This window comes from Myxocyprinus asiaticus, chromosome 43 (assembly GCF_019703515.2).
Source record: "Myxocyprinus asiaticus isolate MX2 ecotype Aquarium Trade chromosome 43, UBuf_Myxa_2, whole genome shotgun sequence".
NCBI classification, from domain to species: Eukaryota; Metazoa; Chordata; class Actinopteri; order Cypriniformes; family Catostomidae; genus Myxocyprinus; species Myxocyprinus asiaticus.
Genome location: NC_059386.1, coordinates 25,696,971 through 25,720,162, shown reverse-complemented (window position 1 = coordinate 25,720,162; position 23,192 = coordinate 25,696,971). Strand labels below are relative to the sequence as shown.

Genomic DNA, 23,192 nt, shown 5'->3' with positions numbered 1-23,192 from the left:
GACCTTGGCTTTAATTTGGCATGAACAAATTGTTTCGACTTTGTCTCCTATTAACTGTTGCCTGAACAATCAGCTTGAACAAAAGCTCTTCTCAGCACTAAAAATATAGCCAGATATTCTGTGCTTGCCAGATTTAAATGTGCTCTCTCAAACAGCCAAGTAATGTGCCATCAGACTGCCTTAAATAATCTGTGCAGCTATCCAGCACAGCAGCAGGCTGCGTAAAGCTAGTTTTAGCGATGCCCTCACAGACAACTGAAAGAAGATGGGCCAAGATAACTTTGGAGAACAATTGCACAATGGGATGTGAGGAATGCTCTTCTGATCTGCTGCTTGACAGTGTGTGTGTGTGTGTGTGTGTGTGTGTGGTCACTATACAGGGAGTGTGCCCATGTTAGGTGTGTAACCGGCAAGTGGGGGGTGAGAGGGAGTCAAGGTCTGCTTACGTGTTCTTGCAGTAACACAACTGATCGTAAGGGCATAGATTTGGTTTGAACACTGGGGGGTGGGGGAAATGTCGACGTCCTACAGCTGGTTCAGCTGTCAATCACTTTACCCATATGGGTCTATTTCTCTGCAGTAAAAAACAACCTCTGTGGCCTGTAAATACCTGCTGCTTTATACGGGAGCACAGAGCTGATGAATGCCCTTCAATCTCTCTATTTTTAGTCGTTGTCTTATTTTCTGTTTCCTTGAAACTTTTCTTTCTTTTTAAAGGATCTTTTACCATCACTTTTGTGACATTCACTTTAAACAAGTATATCTATCCAGGGGCACCCTCACATTCAGAATTTTAGCAGGATATTTGCATTTTTGATTTATATACATCACACACACACAAACTTTTTGAAAAGTAATCAATACTCATGCTTTAATGTTTTTCCCCTCATTAAAAAAACAAACAAACTACATAACCCCTGTATTTAAACATATATACCATATGTAGAAATAACAAGTACATGCTAAACTAGTATTATATTTATAGTTTTTTTGTTTTTTTCAGGATTTAAGAGAATATTAAAATAGTTGAAAGTGTAAGTGTTGAGTATTGTAATTTATTATTTATTATTTAAAAGTTATTATTAATTTTTAAAAATGAGTGAAATTAAGTGGAACTGTTTGGAGTTTCTTTTTTGCCCTGAATGTCTTTATTAAAACTTAACAAATTGCTTGCAAACCTTTTGCATTGGTTGTATGTGATTTCTCATTTACTTTCCTTTGTAAGCAATAAATAATGATATTCTTCAGAGTTGCTAAGAGTTTGCATCACTTGTATGAACAGTCATTGTTATGATCTGAGTAATTTTGAGATTTTGGCAGTGCTATTTATTTGTAGTTTGTTTGCCTGCAGATGGTGCAGTTTACCCAGCAGTGTCAGGACCATTTGTAGGTTTCCAGTGTTGATATTCCCAGTGTAAAGAAAATGTATTATTTTATTAATATACAGTAAATAAATACAATTAGATCTTCTTGGATTTTTTGTTTTGTTTTACACAGAAACTCTATAATAAACAATTAAATGAAATGGTTTTATTGTTATAATAAATACAGTAGGTACTCAACCAGAATGATCTTTATTATCGTGGGGATTAACGCAGCAGTAAAACTTCTCACACATGAGACTCATTTGCAAAATCACCGCCAGGAGGTGCAAATGAACACCTTTGGCACCATTGCTTAGTGTGAATATTATTATTGTACATCATAATCTTGGTAAAGATCCATTTATTTTTATAACTACATATCAAATACCTGCCTATTGAACATATGTGTGAGCATGAAGAAACACTCATGCACACACACAGGTACACATGGCCTCCTCACATTTCTGCTTGTCTCTTCATCATGTTCATTTGCCATGTCTTTGCATCTCCATAATTAAAATCTAATCCTGCATGCTGACTTTTTAAACGAGGACTAGCCTCAAGAGGAGGCTTATTTGATTAAAAAAAGGGGAAGGGTAGAGGAGGGAGTCAGTCCTCCACAGCTCAACAGGCAGGAAAGATAGCTCTTAATTGTGCTCCCATGAGGTGTGCGCACGCCTGGGCAGGGGGGCTTTTGGGGGGGGGGGGGGGTGGATTAGGGTGCTCAGAGACTTTAGTGGGCCTGAAAAAACAAACTGCCAGTGGGACCAGCTCTCCTGCACGGCTCCCCTGACATCTCAGGGAGGGGAGCTGAGGGGAGGAGCACTTATGAGGAGCCATGGGACTCCTGGAGCCTCCAATTCTCACTCCGCCTTGCTGGGTCTGAGCTATAACAACCCCCTCTCCCTGTAAGTGTCTGTGTGTGGTAGTGAGGGTGAGAATCAGGGCTCCAGTACAGATAGAACAAATCTGAAACCTATACGGATAAATGCAAAAAATGGAACTGAGAGTGAAAGGTTTAAAGGTTAGCCTTTTCTCTTTTTTTGTATGGTTTAACAAAAAGAAAAGTACACTCTTAAAGGGATAATTCACCCAAAAATGAAAATTCTCTCATCATTTACTCACCCTGATTCCATCCCAGATGTGTATGACTTTCTGTCCTCTGCTGAACACAAACAAAGATTTTTAGAAGAATATTTCAGCTCTGTAGGGCCATACAATGCAAATGAATGGTAATCAGACCTTTGAAGCTCCAAAAAGGAGATAAAATCAGCATAAAAGTAATCCCATCAGACTCCATTGGTTTAATCAATGTCATCTGAAGTGATCCAGTTGGTTTTGGGTGAGAACAGATCAAAATGTAACTCCTTTTACACTGTATATCATGCAATTGCGGTGTCTAGGCACGATCATGATTTCAAGCTTGATTACACGTTTACTCGATTACAGCTTGAAATCATGATCGCCAAGGCCAAGATGTTCAGTGAAAAGGAGTTATATTTTGGCCTGTTCTCACTCAAAACCAACTGGATCACTTCAGATGACATTGATTAAACCACTAGAGTCTGATGGATTATGTTTATGCTGACTTTATCTGCTTTTTGGAGCTTCAAAGGCCTGATCACCATTCACTTACATTGTATGGACCTACAGAGCTGAAATATTCTTCTAAAAATCTTTGTTTGTGTTCAGCAGAGGACAGAAAGTCATACACATCTGGGATGGCATCATTTTTGGGTGAACTATCCCTTTTACAGAGCAGACAGCAAGTCAACATGAACACAATTCACAAGAAAACATAATTTAGTATTAATTGTATAATTATAATATTGCTTATTACATTAGTAATTAATTAAATAAAAATGACATATACATTTATTACTTATTATTATATGTATTATATATTAACATATTATACATATGAATATATTAAATTTATAAACATGGTTAATTAAATATTTCATTAAAATTCTTACCTGAACGTACTATTTTAAGTTATGCAAATTACAATGATAACTTATATTAAATATTACATACATAATATGCAATATAACATTTTGCTCCATATACATAACATATATTATAAACGTAAACACATTCGAATCAACAATACATAAACAGCTAAATAGTGATAGGTTATCATCACTAATTGTGACAGTTAATACGATTAAATTGGCTCAACACGTCACTGTACTGTGTAAGCCTGAACAATGATGTGAGACAATATTACACAAACCCGATAGAGGGCGCTCCTCTCTCTCAAGTTCAAGTTCAAAAGCAGTATTTATGATTCATCAGGAATCGACCGGTTTATGTTATAACATCAAATCATCCAGTGCCACCATCTTAAATACCGTCCATTACCGTCTAAAATATACATAATTCAATATTTACACTGTGATCAGTTATGTTTGATCTAGTTTAATTAAGGTTGTCGCTCTCTCTATCCAGATATTTCACGCAAGAATGCCCATAAAATCAATAATAATAGATGTATTGGTTTTATAATACAAGTAGATGGTAGCTAAGCATGCAAACAACCAATAGCATAACATTGTAACAAAGGAGGACACAGCTAATTTATCAAAATACCCAATGCAATTTCGAAAGGACAAAAATCAATCCATTCTGAAATCAATATATCAGGTGGACGAATATAACAACAGAACAGAGGGTTAATCATCTGACCATGACAAAAATAAAAAGACTCAAGCTTATACGTCGCGTTTGTGTTACTCGCCGTATCCGATCCGTGTCTCGCACCGCGCGACGGATCACGCAATAATATCTATAGTGATGAAAAATCAATAAACGTAAACACTTCTCTCATAACGGATGAAAACGTATCCAACATCCCCCTCCCCGTTCCTGCGCCATAGGGAGCTCGATTAGAAACTCGGAAACTCCATCCCGCGTTTTCTGACTTGTATTGAGGATGCCACCTTGCTCTCAATAATTTTTTTCAGAAGCCCTATTCAATATATCGCAGGTTGGCGTTCGATAACTCCGTTCCGCGCGCGCTCGCGCTGTTCGATCGGCTCCGCTCCGTGTTTTGCGCGCGCTCCCCCGCCTCTCTCTCTTTCTCTCGCGCGCTCTGACAGAACTGAACTCCAGCCCCTCTCGCGCTCTCTCTATCAGCCTTTCATTCCGTCTCAATATGTCTCAAGATGGCGGCCAATGCGGGATCGATGTTTCAATATTGGAAACGCTTTGATTTGCAGCAGCTCCAGGTCAGCTCCCTTTCGCTTTGTACTCGCTGAGTGTGCCGGTAAGCCGGTCCCGGAGAGAGTCGCGGAGGGGCTCGCGCGTCGCTCGTTCGCCGGGTTTTGCATGGCGGCGTCTCGCGGAGCGCCCTTGTGCCCATTGATTAAAGCGGCTCTCTCGCGCTGATCGGAAATTGATCCTCTTTGTTCAATTCCCATCGATCAACCATCACGGTCAAGGTGGATGCGGCCACTCTGGCCGTGGGAACCCAGAGGCTTCCCGGTTATTTAGAGGGGACCTTTCCATCCTCGTGCTGTTTTGTGAATAGTTTGTGCTGGAGAGATTTAGGTAGTATGTTTGTTGAAATAATTTTGTGTTTAGGGGGAAGAAGTGTCTCGCGCTACACGGGTGGCGCTGTGCTGGACTTAGGCATTATTGCTTAGTAACGAGAGAGGTGTTTACTTTTTTCTACACTCTTTATATTTCATCTTATTTGTCGTTTGCCGGGAGTTTTGTGTTAATCGGATACTTTAGAAGTTTATGAAACTAGTCATTATTATAAAACAACACAAAGTTCTGCTTCAGTACCTACGTTTAAACTGGAGACTGTATTGGGTGAAGTTGGTTGGCTCCTACGCGAGACAGGAACAGTTAAACACAAAACAATAAACAAACGCGAACAGATGAAGCTTTTTGACAAAGATTGATCTCGTTTTAGATAAGCGCACCAACTAGACTCGAGAAAAGCAGGTTTTGTTTTCACAGAAAGCCCGACCAACACGACCAGAATACTTCATTTAAAAAAAAAAAAAAAAAAAAAAAAAAATGCAATTTGTCACAAGTACGTTATTTTTTACCTTTAACTTATGGCGTCTAAAGTCGTGCACCAGAACATATAGACCAAATTAGAGGTGAATCAGGTAGACAATTCAGTTCGACTTGTGTTTTGCTTTGGTTTAATGTTGCCTTTTTATTGATTAGTTGTTAAAAGTCTGTAGTTAAAACTTTCGTTATTCGCTTTCATTATATTACAGTCGGTGCTGAAGGAAAACATGCGTGCAGTACGAGTATGAAGTGCATTTTTCGTGATTGGTTAGGCTTAAACAATAGACCTCTGATTACATCAATTATTGATTACTAGTTTATGTATTTATGAACTGAAGTCGCAAAGCGTAGTTGTATTTTAGCTTGAAAAATCGCTGACCTATTTGTGCTAGAAAGATCAGACTTCTCTCACTAGTAAACCATTACATCTTCATAAACATAATAGGTCATTTACAAATCGATATCATATTTAAAAAGAACCGGAAAACGAGCTTTACTGGTATACTATGATTTTGTATGCTTTAAAAGTATCATTAGATGTTTTATTTTCTTTATTAAAAAATAAAAAAAAATAAAAAAAGGTATATATGCAAATATTGTAGGGATATTTGTGAATTGGTCTGTACAAGAACAGACGTAGTGGTCTGAAGAAATAATGTCAAACTAAATTGAAGCAGAATGCAGGATTCTTTTGACGTTTTTAAGTGTTGCACTATGTTTAGGACATTCTGGGATGCTTTTCAGCTTTTTTTATAACACTAATCTGTAATAGTCAAACATTGCTGTACGCGTTGCATGTCAGATGTCTTGCTCCTCTCAAGGGAGCCTGCTTGATTATTTTTGTGTTCTAGGAAAATCATTTATTCAATTAAGGTTCAGGCATATAGTGTAGAACATAGAAGGACCACACACACTCACACAGCTGGGCATATTCTGATGTGGTGACTCTTAATTTTCAGTGCCCTCCCTCTTTCTCTCTGTCTCTCTATCGCTCTGTCTGTCTCTCAGGCTGATAAGAACTGGCATCAGCGAGTTTAGGCTTTGATGATGTCATGGGCTCTATTTATCTTGTTTTTCTCTCTCCCTCCTTTAAAAAAAAAAAAAAAAAAATCAAGCTCTGATTCCATTTTCAGTATATTTCACTATGTTGGCCAATGCAGGGTGTGACATCAGCTCGTTTGAAAACACTTTTTCTTTTTGTCTAATGATTTAAGCTTAACTGATGCCACAGTGTGAATCAGATGTCTCACATCTGAATGATTCCCAATTAACTTCCCAAAATTAAGAGTTCAGAATTTAAATAGACCCGATTTGTCTTTGCTGGTATATTCAGGACTTTTGTTGCTGTCTCTCTATCACCTGCCTCCTCCGTCACCATGTGACCGGGAGGTTTGCGGATGCAGGTGAGGTGTAAGTGTACCTCAGTTTGTGTGTGGTCCTGAGTTTTCGTGCGGCGACGTGGAGAGATTAGCGTTTGACGCAGGCAGTTCTGCCAACATCGAGATGTGAGTGGTCTCTCTTGTCTAGACCTGTGCTGGGCCCCAGCGATGACTTTAAAAGTGTGTTTGATATCTTTAATGAGGGACACATGGGCCTGCTGTGGTACACTGTGTACCTAAACACACTACCAGTGTAATCTATTGTGTTTTGGGTTCCTCTATGTGCTCAAATGTGGTTATCAGACGAACTGCAAGATCATTTGGATGTTTTATAATTCGCCATACGTTATAACTCATAGTTGGTGTGGTTATATCATGTATGAGTTAGCCCACTTCTCTTTTTGATGAGAGAATTTACGGATAAATGGAAATAAGCTATAAAGTTAAGCAAGTTAAGCTCAATCGACAGCATTTGTGACATAATTTTGATTACCACAAAAAGTGATTTCGACTTGTCCCTCCTTCTAAAAAAGTAAAAATTGAAGTTACATTGAGGCACTTACAATGGAAGTGAATGGGGCCAATTTTTGGAGGGTTTAAAGGCAGAAATGTGTAGCTTAAAATTTTACTAAAGCACTAACATTAATTCTTCTGTTAAAACTCTGTAAAGATGTTTAAATCGTAATTTTTACAGTCGTTTTGGGGTTTTAGGGTTTGTTGACATTGACAAAACTGGCTATAACTTTACACAGAAAAGGTTAAGCGATTTTATCACACTAAAATCATCTTAACACACATTGTTTACGTCTTGTGGCTATAGTTATATACTTAAATACTTAGTATTTTAATGTTTACGGATTCTCTCCCCATTCTATTCCATTTTTTTATTTTTTATTTTTTTAAGAAAAGGAGGGGCAAGACAAAATAAATGTTTGTGGTAATTAGTATTATGCCACAAATGCTGTCGATTGAGCTTAACTTGTATTAAACCCAGAATATTGCTTTAATAATCTATTAACAATCTATTACAAATGTCAAAACACTAGCAAGCATTGTAATGCATGCTGTTTGTTTTTGAAATTCAGCACTTGTGAATATGGTACATTTGAGTGCGTTGGGGAAATGTATTTAAATGAGCACCTGCATTTTCATTCAAGGTTCAGTAATAACTGTCTTACTGACACCTGGCTGGCATGAAGAGGAAAGGAGAAAGTCCCTAAAAAGCTAACGGGAATGTCGCCACATGTCTGTGAAAATGCGGGTAAACTACTTTTAGACGTGGTTTTAATGCTGACATGAAAGATGAATAAAACAACAGCGTCTCTGTGGAGCCCACCCCACACATTCATGGAGACTCTGATTTTGACCACTTCAAAACCAGCCAGCTACATATGAGGCCCCAAAACAAAATGCATATTTGCATGTGGCCTCTCCAAATTTAGCCTCAAAGTGAAGTACATCAAATGACTCTTGTATCTGTCTAATTTTGCAATTTAGACACAAATAATTTCTGCTGAGCCTCTTTGATCCCCCCCAGATCTTTACTTTTTTAGAAAAAAAAGCCTTGTCAGATATAGAGGAAGTGCTGAATTGGTTGGTCTAAATTTGTACGGTACAGAACTGTATGGAAAAAGACCCTTTTAGTAATCTATTCTTCAGTTGTGTGCATTAATAGCTTTTGAACATTGGAAGAGATGTATGGAATATTACATTTACTGTATTAGGTCTGTCTGAAGTGGTTTATATTACAATTTTACTGTGCTGTATGTGTGACAGGAGATTCACTCTGTTACCTTGCTTTGGCTATTAAAAACACAGCAGTGCTTTCAGATGTCGGGCTAGTAAACCCAAAAAGAATAGGTTAGCGATTGCATATCTGCTACTTGAACACCTTTGGTTTAATACACACAGATTGGTCTAAACTTCTATAATCCCCAGAGTATTTGAATTACCTGCTCTGGGAGGTGCCAAAATCTAAAATGGGAATAAAATGTTCTGTGTAGTTGCTTGCCATCTCATATTATCACTTTAGACTATATGGTGGCCCAAGTATAGCTAGCTTCTTGAAAGGGAACGCAGTTCATGTGTGATGAATACTTGATGATGATGTATTTTTATTCGGTCTAAAGAGGGAATTGAACTGTTCCTCAGCCTAAGGCAGTCTGCAGGCCCCAATGTATTTTAGCTTCTGTATATGGGTAGTTGAAATATGACATTAAATAGTTTTGGGAAATTGATATGTTCTGCAGTGACATGCTATACTCTATTTTGAAGTAAATATTCCGGGTTCAATACAAGTTAAGCTCAATCGACAGCATTTGTGGCATAATGTTGATTACCACAAAAAAATGTTTTTTTGATTAGTCCATCGTTTTCTTTAAAAAAGAAGCAAAAATTAAGGTTACAGTGAGGCACTTACAAAGGAAGTGAATGGGGCCAATTTTTGGAGGGTTTAAAGGCAGAAATGTGAAGCTTATAATTTTATAAAAGCACTTACATTAATTCTTCTGTTAAAACCTGTGCATTATTTGAGCTGTAAAGTTGTTTAAATCACCGTATTTACGTTTGATTATGTTTTAGGTTTACAGCGTTATGTCTAAGTTGAGTATTGGCTATAACTTTACACAGAAAAGATTAGTAAGCGATTTTATCACACTAAAATCATGTTAACATGCATATTGTTTACGTCTTGTGACCCCAATCACTTCCATTGTAAGTGCCTCACTGTAACCCATATTTTTTGGAAAAGGACAAGTCGAAATTATTTTTTGTGGTAATCAAAGTTATGCCACAAATGCTGTCGATTGAGCTTAACTTGTATTAAACCCAGAAGCTTTTATAATTAGTATGCATGCAGCTTTTATGACCTCATGTTAATTGAGAGACTATGTGGAATATATGTACTTTTAAAAATTCATTAATCACATGACAGGACTATTTAAAATTAACTTCAAGGCAAAAATGTCCAAAAGAAATGGTGACAGTTACAGGACACTTTCCATGAAAACATTATGCACCAGCTATACATAAGAAGAAAGTCTAAAGTCGATTTGCACAAATAAACAGTATTTAAAGATAAATATGTGGTTAAATAGATTTTTAATTCAGTTTTGGCGGGAATATGTGATACCAAGTGGTTAAATAGTTAATATGTGTGTTTTAAGCGTGCTTTTTATAGTATGCTTGTTTGTGTGTGTGTGTGTGTTGACCCCTCTTTCCTTTGCCCTGTGCTCCGTTGCTGGAGATAAAGATGGCAGGAAGAGTTCAGTGGCCATGGGATTCAGGAAAGGGGGAGGCCCTTTGCCAGAGCACTCTCTCTCTTTCTCAACCTCTCTCCGTCACCCTCTCTCAGACACACATACACACGGTCATTACCTCACTGACTGCCCCCTTTTGCTGTGTCTGAGGGCTGGGGTTTCACAGGGGGGCGCTCCCCTCCCACCCCACACAGGGAAGCCAGAACTCTGACGCCAGCAGCATAATTAGCCGTCCATTTCATATAGAGCTGAGGTGGAGGAGGGGATGAGAGCGGTCACCCCTCCCACCTCTCTCTTTCTCTCTTCCTCTCTTCTTCTCTCTTTCTAGCTTCCTTTCGTTCATACTTTATGGTGTGTTTGGTCTGCATGCCCTTGCACTCTGGAAATTCTTCCTCTCGGTTTGAAGGAATTTAACGCCTCCGCTGTATTTTACACTAAGGGAAAACAGAGTAAATAAAATAAAACTGAGGTTTAACATGGCCTTAAAATAAGTCTTTTTTTTTAGTATTGAACTGGAGTATTAACGTGGCAACATATTAAATCTTGAAATAAGTTTTAAAATCGTAACATTAAAGCTACAAATTGAAGTGCTACAAATTTGTTAGACAATTTAGTTTTTTTTTTTTTTTTTTTTTGGTCCTTTTCCCCTTAAATTTATATGGTAGTGTAGACGTCTTGGTTGTGAAAGTATTTTTCCCATTCGTTTTTTCCATTGAGATTTCATAAAATCCTTTTTAAAGTGTTCTAAGCCATGAACCAAACCAACCAGCCCTGAGGTGAATAACAACAATACAAATTTTTATTTGAAGTAAACAAGTATTTGAAAATTGGAAAAAAGACAAAGGTACAAAGACAGTGTACTTAATGTATTTTGTGAGGAAATGAACTACAATCTCATGAAGCAATGCTAATGACATTATTAAATTAAAAACTATTGAAAAATATAAAACTATTTAAAGTTGTTGATTATAAGTATAGAGTCAATATATTGAAATTATGTTGCAAAATATTCAGATATATACAAGGTGTTTGAGAGTTTAAGGAGACCAACTCGGTTGTGTCAAGTTTGGCGATCGCTGCAGAGCTCTTTTGCCACGGTTTGTTTTCTGCAATTCTCTGATTGGTGGATTTCTACCCCAGGATCATGGATAGTGTAGTTCTTCACTAGGAATTGCACTATTAAACACGATTTAAAAAAAAACTTAAAATAGTGCAGGCTGATGGCTTCAACGGAAGTATATACCATTGATTAATAGACCTTGTAGCCAATGTTAGATTTGTCTATAAAGGTTAAAAGGTATTGTTAATAATCAATCACTCTATGAAAACACTACTTCTGAAACGTACTGTTGCGCTTTATAGACTGAATAGTAGGGGAGAGAGAGGGGGAATGGGATCGGAACATGACACAGGTCATGCCACTGTACAGCAGCACTGACAATTTCTCTTTAAAAAAGATCTAATTTTGCTTGTTTCCTGGTAGTCATTCAAAAACTACTTGAAGCCCTAAATGGGGAAAATTGAGTAGTGAATAATATTTTTATAAAATAATGTTAAAACAATGCGTCAGGTTATTACAGTGATAGACTACGGAAAAAGGTTAGAACAGCGTTTTATTTGCTTCTGTTCAGAAACATCTGGAAATAATTTGAGGGAAGTAGTTCTGAATTAAGAGCCATGGGAAAGAGATCTGCTCCGATTGCCCTCTTTCCTGAGTGAAAGAGAAAGAAAAAGAGCGAGAGAGATAAAGGGAAAGAGTGAAAAGGGAGTTTATAGTCCAAATGGTCTTCTTGTATATTGTCACTCAGAACAGATTTGATACTTTTTTTAAATCATTAAAACATTTTTTTCATGTTATCTACAGTTCTGTTTGTCATTTGTGCTGGTTTAATGGCTACATTCAAAACGAAATATGTCTTAAGATTGACTGGTCTAATCTTGAATTTTTTTCTTCCAGTGCTTTACAGCAGGTCGTAGATTTAGATTTGAGATTCGGTCATAAACAGTTGTTTAAAAACGAGCTGTACTCCGATAAAATTTTTTGTGATTGTGGAGTAAGAGCCCTGAACGTTTCACACTGAAATCTGATCCATTGTTTTCAGACAAGATTCACCAAATCTGTGATGAGAAGAACATGTTTTTATTTCCAGTCTTCGCTGCCATTTCGAGGCTCCGCTGCCGCGCCATCCTAATTCGCCGCAGATATGTTAAAAAAATCTGAACCACAGAGATCAAAGCCCTTGAAAAAGCCTGTGACTTTACTGTGCATAAAACTAATGAGGTGCATCTTCCTGTGTCTGGATTCTTTCTCATCTTTTTGTGTCTGCTATAGGCACTAATGGTCAATATGGCAGCAACCCTTGGTCTACTAAGTGACCGATATGGGTTTTTCAGTGGACGATATGGAGAAAGCAGTGACTGCTGGCCAGTTCAATGGATATATATATATACACACACACACACACACACACACACACACACACACACACACACACACAGTACTGTGCAATAGTTTTAGACACTTGTTTTCATTTATCAATGAACGTCATACAAAGCCCAGTAAACATAAAAATGCTAAATCAACATTTGGTGTGACCACCTTTGCCTTCACCAATTCTCTTAGGTGCACTTCGATACAGTTTTTCTTGATTGTTGACGTAGGATGTCCCCAAGCTTCTTTGAGAATTCACCACAGTTCTCCTATCTATTTAGGCTGTCTCAATTACTTCTGTGTCTTCATGTAATCCCAGACTGACTCAGTGTTCAGTGGGAGGCCATGACAATTATTGCAGGGCTCCCTGTTCTTCTATTCTATTTGCAAACTGGAATGTTTGGGAGTCTAAATTTATATTTCTTTTGACAAAATAAAGCTGATGATATAAATAACCATCTTACGCTTCTTAAACATTTTATGTGCCTAAGACTTTTGCACAGTAATATACAGTATTAAACAGTGTATGTATGTATGTATGAATATATATATACATGCTCACTGAGCACTATATTATGGACACATGTACACCTACTTAGTCATGTGATTATCTAATTAGCCAATTGTGTGGCAGCAGTGCAGTGCATAAAATCAAGCAGATATGGATCAGGAGATTCAGTTAAAGTTTTGACCGTGGCATGATTGTTGGTGCCAGACAGGCTGGTTTGAGTATATCTGTAACTGCTCATCTCCTGGGATTTTCACGCACAACAGTCTCAGGGTTTACTCAGAATTGTGCCAAAATAAAAAACATCCAGGGAGCAGCAGTTCTGCATATGGAAACGCCTTGTTGATGAGAGAGGTCAACGTAGAATGGCCAGACTGGTTCGAGCTGACAGAAAGGCTACGGTAACTCGGATAACCACTCTGTACAATTGTAGTGAGCAGAACAGCATCTCAGAATGCACAACACATAGAAACATGAGGCAGATTGGCTACAACAGCAGAAGACCACGTCAGGCACTTTATTAGGACCATAGTGTTACTAATAAAGTGCTCAGTGAGTGTATATACATAAACAATATAATAGCAGCTAATGAATAACATCCCTTTAATCGCCGACACGGCTGACATATCAGTCCATCACTAGTCTACTCTAATTAGTTTTCGATGTAAATTTTACCGCAGACGACTGTCAAATGTAGCTTGTCATGACTACTAACTGTAGTTCTCATCTTAGCTTTCTAATCTGCCTTTTAACACAAAACACAACAGCCATCACTAAATATCTTGTTTTTAGGCCAAATAGCAAGTAGACTATTTCCTTGTTCAATAAATTTACTTGGTGAGGTTTTGTTTGAAAAAATAGAGATTGTATTTGCTCTGTAAATATCAGAGTATCGATCACACACAGCGGCAGAGGCAAAGACTCGCAGTCGGAACTGTTAATGTGTCGGAGACTCAAGAGGCTGGAATCTCAATTGCATGCCATGTTTGATAAAAGCTGAGCTCTTAGGGGGCTGCTGAACAGTCCATTTCAGCTAAAACAAGGAGAAGCACAGCTCTCTTGCTCTCCTCTTATTCTTTATCTCTCTCCCTCTCACTTCATTCCCCTTGCCTACCACTCGCTGAGTGATGATTGAAAAGCCGGAGTTTTCATCAGTGGCCGTTAGCTGTAAATGTACTCAGACTGCTGAAACAGCCTTGCGTTGTTGCTGACCGTCGTATGGGCCACAGGATGTAGCGCCATATTGCATTGTGTGTGTAGTGTGCCAGCATAATCAGGTGTGAATAAGTAGGTCAGATGTGGTCTGTGTTTTGTGTTACTGGTTGGTATTTAAGAAAGCAGCAGAGAGTTTTTGCGCAGACTGAGGTTTGTGGATTGTTGATGTTGAAGGCTGTTGGTGGGAAGCGAGGGACATTTTCAGCTTGTGTGTCCACATGAATGATGAATCACATTTGTGTTGGGTTACATAAGATGACAACCCTTTGGGGGCAACCCTTCTTTGTTGCAAGCTTTCCTTTTTTCGAACTCGCTCTATTCCAGAACCAAGTGAGCTGCCTACTGAGGTGGCATTTTAACTGTCATAGGTGTAGTCTAGAAGCAAAAGCTGTTATAAAAGGTTGGCAATTTAAAGCTGTGTGTAAGTTTTTGTGCTGCTAGTGGCACCAAACAGAATTGCAAAAATAAACATTGTTTAGTCCAGCCTAGCTATGAGCTTATCTCAATAGATCTACAGAGAACGGAGAATTGTAATTACTGGTCAGGAGATCAAATCAGGGTTTCTCTGAATATTTGGGCAGATGAAAATATGCAACAACAGATCAACAGCATCTCCCGAAACAAAAACTTGATTAAGTATAGTGTCCAGTGCACAACAATACAGGTTCAGTAAAAATTTGTGTTCAGAGTACAAATTTAGGGCAGAATTTAGGGCAACGCTGCGAGGCTATTGGCGTGATGGTGGGAATGCAGATCGATTTTGGTCTCGTGGCTCAAGGTCCGAGGCTGTTTGGCTCTGGCTTAGCAGTTGATAGCTATGTCGGGCTGGACGGGCTGCTTAAACAAACAGAGCAATTTCTTAGTGTCACAGAGATGCAGCATTTACAGTTTTTAAGGAAATTAACTTTCAAATGATTTACTTATAGTTGTTTCTGAATATTAAAGCTCAAGTGTGTAATATGTGACACTAGCATCACACAACAGAATTGCAAATAATAAAAGTTTTCAAACAGGTTTCCGAATACACCCTCCGTCTGTCATTGGTCGAAAAAAAAAATGATAGTCCTGCCCCAAACCCATGCCAGTGGTTAAGCCGATGTTGCCAGGCCACTCAAACAAACAGAGTAATTGGAAAGCAATACAGAGCCACAATGTTTACAATTTTCAGGGAAATATACACACGAATGGCTTATAGATATTAGTAGTCTGCATGGACCTTAAGTTGAAGCCGAACCCGGCCCATACTCAAGACAGTGTGACCCAACGTGACTGGTACTGTCAAATTGTAAGCTTAAACCCGAAACTGTTTCTTTAAAATTTCGGTCAAAGACTTCCATCCAGTTTACATAGAAAAACAATAAAAAAAAAACAGCACAGATGCACACAAAAACTAGTTCGGTGTGAACAGCCCCTAAAACTTGTCTGTTTGCGCTCAGAGTTTTTCATTTAATAACAAACCTGTAACTGTAGTTATATTTAAAAAAGCTGACCCGAACCCGTCCCAAAATCCAACAGGTTTATGGGTCCTGTCGAGCTCAGTTAAGGTAGGTCTAATAAATATCGAGCTCTAATATTTATTTTCACATATTAAGTATTTTAACATTGAACAAAATATTGATTATATACTTATAATACGTTCAACACTAAAAACATTTGTTAAAAATAGTTAAATCTTATAAAATACGAAATATGCTGTGTATTTTTATGCTTATTAGGATATTGCGCAGGTTCTAGAAAGGTGCCCTGCTTTGTGCCTGACAGGCTGATTTAATTAACATGTTAGCTTAGCAACATGCTAATGGCAATCTCTATTGGAAATCAATTGTTGATTCTCCAGTGTGGAGCGCTATTTGTATTTTTGCTAATTTGTGAGTTTCTGCCTATGTAGAGGATTTCAAATCTTTCACTTATGAGGGTCAATCTCTTTTAGGATTATCCTTAGAAAACAGCTGCCTATGTAGGCAGCTCACTAGGTTTTGGAAAAAAAAATTGTATTTCTCTTTTTCTCTTTCACTGTCTACATCCCTCACTTTGTCTATTCTTTCACATTTTAACTTTCTCTGGCTGGCTTTGATTGCCAACTGAGAAAGTGCCGTGCCAGTATCAGGATACCCGTTGTAAGGTGACACACTCTTTTGTCTCGCATTCAGTCCTGATGGTCTCACACAGTGACTTCCTTTTGAGTGTGTTCTGTGAAGAGACATCTGGACTGCTGTTTAAGTTTTCTGTCTCAAGCATAAACAGGTGTTTTGTGTGGCTAAATGAATGGATTAAACGGCAAACCCAGACACAGTTCCACTCCAGACTCGCATGCCAAAACATTTTTTTTTAACCTTGTGCAGTGTGCGTAATCCTAGCGATATAAATAGCATTCCTCAATAAGAACTGGAAGGAACATGCACTAACAATACATTTAGTTTGACCCATTTATATAATTTACTGACAAAAGAAATGTTCAAGAATATGTTTAAAAATCAAGTTTGTAATTAAAGCACAATCACTGAAAATATATATTAAAAAAGTAAAAAGTAACTAGTTGTTTTTTGGACAAGTCGACTGTCGTGACCCATTTGTAATGCTGTTTTTGAAGATGTATTTATTTAGTTGTAAAATTATGTTGTGAGCACACTGTTGTGCTTCATAACAAATCAAAACAAGCTTTTTTCTGTGAGCAAAGTTGAAACAATCAAGCAAACTCACACAGACTCTATAACCTAATAAATACAGTGTGTCTTTAAAAACTGGAGGGTTTTTTTTTTATGCTTGAAGAGCCCCAGATGCTCAGTACATTATGCGATATGATGGTGGCTCCTAATTTAGCCGCAGTCTTATCCTGTTCGGATGAGTAATTGTGTCCATAAAGAAGGTTAATCTTCATAACAGGGAAGCATAAACCAGATCTTTCTGGATCCTGATTCACAGAGAAAGAGAAGCTGAAAGAGAAGCCCCCCCTCAAATGTTTTGATCGGAAGAATTTAGTGCCATTTCTGAGAAAATAAACATTATGCTTTAATTTACTGGTCACCGTTATTGTCTGGTCTCAGGAAGACTGGTCAAAATGAGGTGAGGTTTTGGAAGTAACTATTTTAGACTGGCTCTCTGGAGTTCCACTGTAGGAAGGTTTGGAGTGTCAAGGGAAAGACAGCGTTCGAAACGTCCTGAGCTGTTTCCGGAACAGTTACCTCAGAACTTTCTAGTGCTGTCTCGCTCCATTACTATTCTCGGAGAGTCTCAGGTACCCATGGCAAAGAGTTTGCTCCCAGCTGTGGTTTAAGTGCTCTGTGAGAATGGGAAATAATCAGGAGACCCTTTAACTTCCTGTCCACACTTTTCCCTCTGTCTTACTCTTGTTCTCTCTCTCACACACACACACTTTTGAGTTTTACTCCAGACATCCCTTGCCAGCCCGGGCTCAGCACTTTAAAAACCCAAACAAAACAAATCCTCTGTGGGGGCCATCAGTGCCTAGGGAACCGGGCAGTTCCACCTCACACTCAGCGGCAGCAGGGTTCCCTGATCTGGCTCGGAGCTAGACTTTGGCTGAACTTTCACTTTTGCCTGAAACAGTTATTATTAGTGACCTGAAAACCTACAGGAGGACTGGAAATGGAAGCCAGATGCCGTTAGTGGCTGGAAAACGATATTAAGCTTTCAAATGGTACCCATGGGGAAGGAGGCTGACATGTATTCCATGTTGGGTGGTGGGGGAGATACGTTGACCCCAGCAAAGCTCCTCTGATTCGCTCTGGCGATGGCTAACACGAACATATTGCTACAGATGGGGGGCTGGGAAGGGGTCAGACCTCCAAATTTGCATTTTTAAAAAAATTTTTTTTTGGGGTGCACGACAGCTACCGTTATCTCTTATCATACATATGGCAAATGCTTGGTTGGTCTTTCAGACTTTTGCTTTGTCAGAGCCATGGCGTAGTGTAGGGTTTCACAAACTTTTCTGGAAGCTGCATTTTAAGACATCAAAGGCACGCTCCCAATAAAAATTAATAGTGAAAAAATTACATGTAAAAAAGACTAATTAAAAATGAGCAAGAAAAAAACTTATAGAAATTAGGGCTGGGAAATTGAACGCGTTAATTTCTGTAATTAATAGTTGACTGTTAAACGCTTAAATTAATGCAATTAATGCCATATCGATATTTTTCCACTTCCTGAAACTTCACTAATGTTTTTCCCCACTACCTGTGGCTAAAATTGGCATATAAACATTTCAAGGAGGTACGCACTCGACTCAACTGCACATCCTAGCACAGAAACTGATTTTGTGGATCAGTCCATGCTTATACATTACGAGTGATGTATGTCCCAGGCATGATAAACATGTGAGCGGATTTAGTGTATGGAGAATGGAGACTTCACCTGCAAGCGATGAGCCAGGGGTGGGAAAGATATGGGCAAGCTGCCATATCTCTTCGCATCACCTTAAAACACTCACTCTCTGTCATCTGAACGAGTGTCAAAAGCGAAAGCGCAAGAGAGAGACCCAGCGTGTGCGTGTGATAGAGACTAAACGGCAGCCAGAGAAAATAATAGTTTTGAGATTTAAAACTTCAGGAAATTAAACTTCAGCATTCAGTTTGGTTTGTATCTGTATGTATAGTGTCTAATAATGCATTGGAAATGTACACTTAAGCCAAGATTATCTTTCCAGTAAAGCTTGATATGAATTGAACCTGCCCATTTGATCCTTATTATTAAAAAAGTCTACTAGAAAACAGCAGAAGATTTTGCCAAACTTTTAATTACATTATGTCCACTGATTTTATGGCATGTATACATATACTTGTATCAAAGATTTATACCAGTAAAAATGTGTCTAATTAACTCTATCCTCAAAAAACGGAACATTTTAACATAGACATATTTAAATAATTAAATTTAACGATGACTAACCAATTTCTTGCAAGATCATTGAGACAACGTATAAAGCAAATGTATTTATTATAATATTTTAATATTTGTTTTAATGTACAATGTACCATGATTAATCCCGATTAATCACACAAAACTGTGTGATACCAGTGGTCGTGCACATGCCAATTTTTGTACATTTTCATGTGGTGTGCCGGCTCCTTTTGTTGTCGACAAGTAGGCCTGTTTTTCCACTACCATTTGTACACTGTTTTGTCTAAAAATAAACTAAAGTTCGGTTTCATTAATATATTATTGAACAGCTCTTGTTTAAATTGTACTGTGTAAAGTTAAAGCATGACTAGGCTCTAAATATAAAACACTAGTATCTTAACTTTAAACTTAAGGGTTTGAGTTTAGCCACTGACAGACAATGTAAATAGCCTACTACTGTTTAAGTGTTTTTGTTTTGTTCACCTCTTGCATATGACCAGCGAACATGAACTAGACTATTATTATACCTAGATTGGTAAATGAAATGTTCAGCAAAGCACTTCTTGACTGCGGTTTCTTGCTGTATTAGCTGATATTTTCTCTGCACTGCTGTCTGTCGTTTAGAGAAGAGTCAACTGAGTTGGACATCAAGTGTAAATGCCTCTAGCCGTCGAGAGCTCCTCACAAAAGTAAAAGCAAGGCTATACAACACCTCTGCCCCTAATACTTTGAGAACCACTGCCTAAGGGAAAGGAAAACCCTTATGGTTTTGAAGCTCTATGGGTACAGGAAATGATCACGAGAATTCTGAGAATAATGTCTCTGGATTTTAGCATCTCCAGTCCAGGGAAACGAAACAACACACGCTGCCCCTTTAATTCCAGCACTTCCTGATCCCTTGTTCTCCCTCTTTATACAAAATGTCTGTGCGGCCTCCAGTGAGGTTCTGTCGCAGGAGGGTAATTATTTTTAGCAGGAAGTGTCTGAAAATGGACTGTACTTGGTCAGATGTGTATGCGTGTGTACGGCGGCCCCTAGCTGGCTGGCCTAGCTTGCAGTGAGGAGAGATTGGCGGGCTGTTGGTGTTGTTATTAGTCCTAAGAGCAGCCGGGCAGAGAATGTGCTCTCCTCCATCCCGTGGGATATCGCAGGCTGATCCGAAGAGATCAGAGGGCTGAATATATCGGGTGAATTTCAGAGAGAGGGAAGGAAAATAGCAGGCTGGAGAGAGGCTTTTTGCTTATTTATAAGAATGTCACACCTGGCCCACATCGATGCGATCACATTTTATGCTTTTACTTTACTCCCAACTTTTTCCTTTCTTTTAGTGGTGAAAGGTGATTTTTGTCGACTCTTTGTTGTTGTTCTTGCCCTTAAAGGAATAGTTAATCCAAAAATGAAAGTTCGGTGATCATTTACTCACTCTCATGTTATTCCAAACCCATATGAATGCATTGTGGAACACAAAAGGAAACATTTTAAAGAATCAACTGGTCGCTCTTTTTCATGTAATAACAATGAATGGGAACCGAGACTTCCGAGCTTCAAAAAGGACACAAAAGCACAGTAGAAATATCATAAAATTAGTGTATATGACTTGTGCACAATATTCCTAGTATTTTGAAGTCATATGACTAAAATGTACAGTACTGTGCAAAAGTTTTAGGCACTTGTGCAAAATGTTGCATAGTGAGGATGTCTTAATAATGCCATAAATAGTTTTTATTTATCAATTAACATCATACAAAGTCCAGTAAACATGAAAAAATCTAAATCAATTTTCGGTGTGACCACCTTTGCCTTTAAAACAGCATCAATTCTCCTAGGTACACCTGGACACAGTTTTTCTTGTTTGTTGGCAGATAGGATGTACCAAGCTTCTTGGAGAATTCACCACAGTTCTTCTATCTGTTTAGGCTGTCTCAATTGCTTCTGTCTCTTCATGTAATCCCAGACTGACACGATGTTCAGTGGGGGCCTCTGTGGGGGCAATGCCATCTCTTGCAGAGCGCCCTATTCTTCTATTCTAATCTTTTCTATTTGCAAAAGTAATGTTTGGGAGTCTAAAATGTATTTCTCCTATTGACACACTAAAGCTGAAGATATAAATAACCATCTTAAGACACATGTTTTTGTGAAACATCTTAAGTGCATAAAACTTTTGCACCGTACTATATATAATGACTTGAATTTCAAGCTATTGAATGCCTTCAGAAGACTTGGAATATTGTTATGTGAACCATTTTTTTGATACTTTACTGTTGTTTTTTTTTGTCATTTTGGAGCTTGACAGCACAAGCCCTCATTAATTTTCATTATATGGAAAAGAATGGACCTGAACATTCTTCAAAAATTTGCCTTTTGTGTTCCATGGAAGCAAGAAATTAATATGGGTTTGGAATGACAGTAAATGATTACAGAATTAAAATTTTTGGGTGAAATAATCCTTTAAATCTTCGTAATTTGGCAGATCGCACTTATGATTCTATGACTTGCCAAAGTTACCCAGTGACTGTGCAAGTAGCAGAAAAAAGATGTTAAAAAATAAAGTTGGGGGAAAACAGATGTCAGCCGACGTTATAGTCATCAGACTGTATGGGATTGTTTGAGGTGTTTGCCTTTACTTCGGCTGGACTATTTCTCTTGGCAGGCCGATATGTACATCTGACACTGATGGCTTCCCTGGCCATCAGCCAGGGAATATTTCAAACAACTTGCTTTTAAAAAGACCACTGTGCGTCCAGGGAGTTACAGCATAATTAAACAGACTTGTACCTCTCCGAGCAGAAACAAATCACTATAAATATCGACATACTAAAAGAAGCCCTGTGTGCCTGTGGTCTTCCATTCCTATCATAATTTTTTTAGTTATTAAATAAGATGTTTGATATCCTTATTTCTTGCATTTTGTTCTACAGTTGTATAATCATACCTATTCATATCAAGTTTATCAGTTTTTTGTTTTGTATTGGCAAGAAATCAAAATTAGCCCCATTTACTGTATTAATATATGTGCCTGGTCTAATTGTGTCTTTTTAGCTGACGTCATTAATCCTACATATTATATTTCAGCCCCTCCCCTCCAACCACCTAAACCACTTTTCACGATCTAATCAGTTTCTTCTCCTTTTTTGCTTGTCACATTTAAAAGTAAAATTGTTGCAAACTTTGTTTCAATACAAAAAAAAACAACTTGTTTTTTAAAATGAAGTGCTTAACAGCACTTTCTTTAGTTTTATCTTACCTTGTCATTGCACAGTATGGTGTAGAGGTACTGGTACTGGAAAAATAGATCTTAGCAAAATAGAACATTCAGTGCTGATGATACGGAGTGATCTGAGACCTCAGCCAGCCTAAAACATCTCAATCCCTCATTTAGAGGTCTGCTTTATCTTTCCAAGCAATCAGGTGGCTTATATTCTCTTTTAATCCAGGACTTTCACTTACACAGAGGTATTATCTCAGTTAAACACACGTCCGCACACAGATATTCATTCCAAATGCATCCAAGAGCTCCATTATGGAAAGATGCATTATCTGTCATGCTGGAATGTGCGTATTGTTATGGATTTACACAGCCTGCATCCGAGGCCAGAGATAGAGGAGAAAAATGAGAGTGGTTTACTCAAAGCGTGGAGGCACCGTGTTGTGCCTCACGTTCTTTTGGTCCGTAACTTCCGCTGATGCCTGAATCATCAGTCTAAGTCTCCAGGAAATAGGTTCTGCACTGTTTACGCTGCCAGTGGCTCTGAGATTTAAACTACTGATTTCATGCTAATGACAAATTAAAGGATCCATCCAGAAATGTCTGATAGCAATCTATCTTATCCAGGAAGTTCAGACTAGGGATGTGTAAAACTAGGCCTAACATTTTCAAAATTGACAATTGAATAGTTGGTCTTAAGGAAGCCCTGTATAATTAGACTGGTTTTAAGTTCACCTGACCCAGATCAGTTGTGTTTCTTAGGGACAGTTTTCATCATGTTTTTTGTGTTCTGCTCCGTCTAAAGCAGCTGGAGCGCAACTGAGTGGAACAGAATGCTGAGGTCTCTACATATTTTTAAAACTTTGACTTTTTAACTTGACATGCCATCTTACAAAAACAAAATTTTTGTGGCAGGTCGCTTAAACAGGACTTTTGGACTTTTA

The 23,192-nt window shown here is 38.2% G+C and overlaps 1 protein-coding gene across 7 annotated transcripts in view; it reads left to right on the top strand.

The window, feature by feature from the left end:
* Positions 1–3,139: 3,139 nt before the first annotated feature.
* The window catches only part of LOC127433449 (homeobox protein cut-like 1), a 180,552-nt gene continuing 160,499 nt past the window's right edge, over positions 3,140–23,192 (top strand). For all 7 annotated transcript variants that reach the window (XM_051685369.1, XM_051685372.1, XM_051685367.1 and 4 more), the window contains exon 1: positions 3,140–4,594. In XM_051685369.1, the coding sequence (XP_051541329.1) occupies positions 4,532–4,594 (63 nt within the window). In that variant the 5' untranslated portion in view covers positions 3,140–4,531. The remainder of the gene's footprint in view (positions 4,595–23,192) is intronic.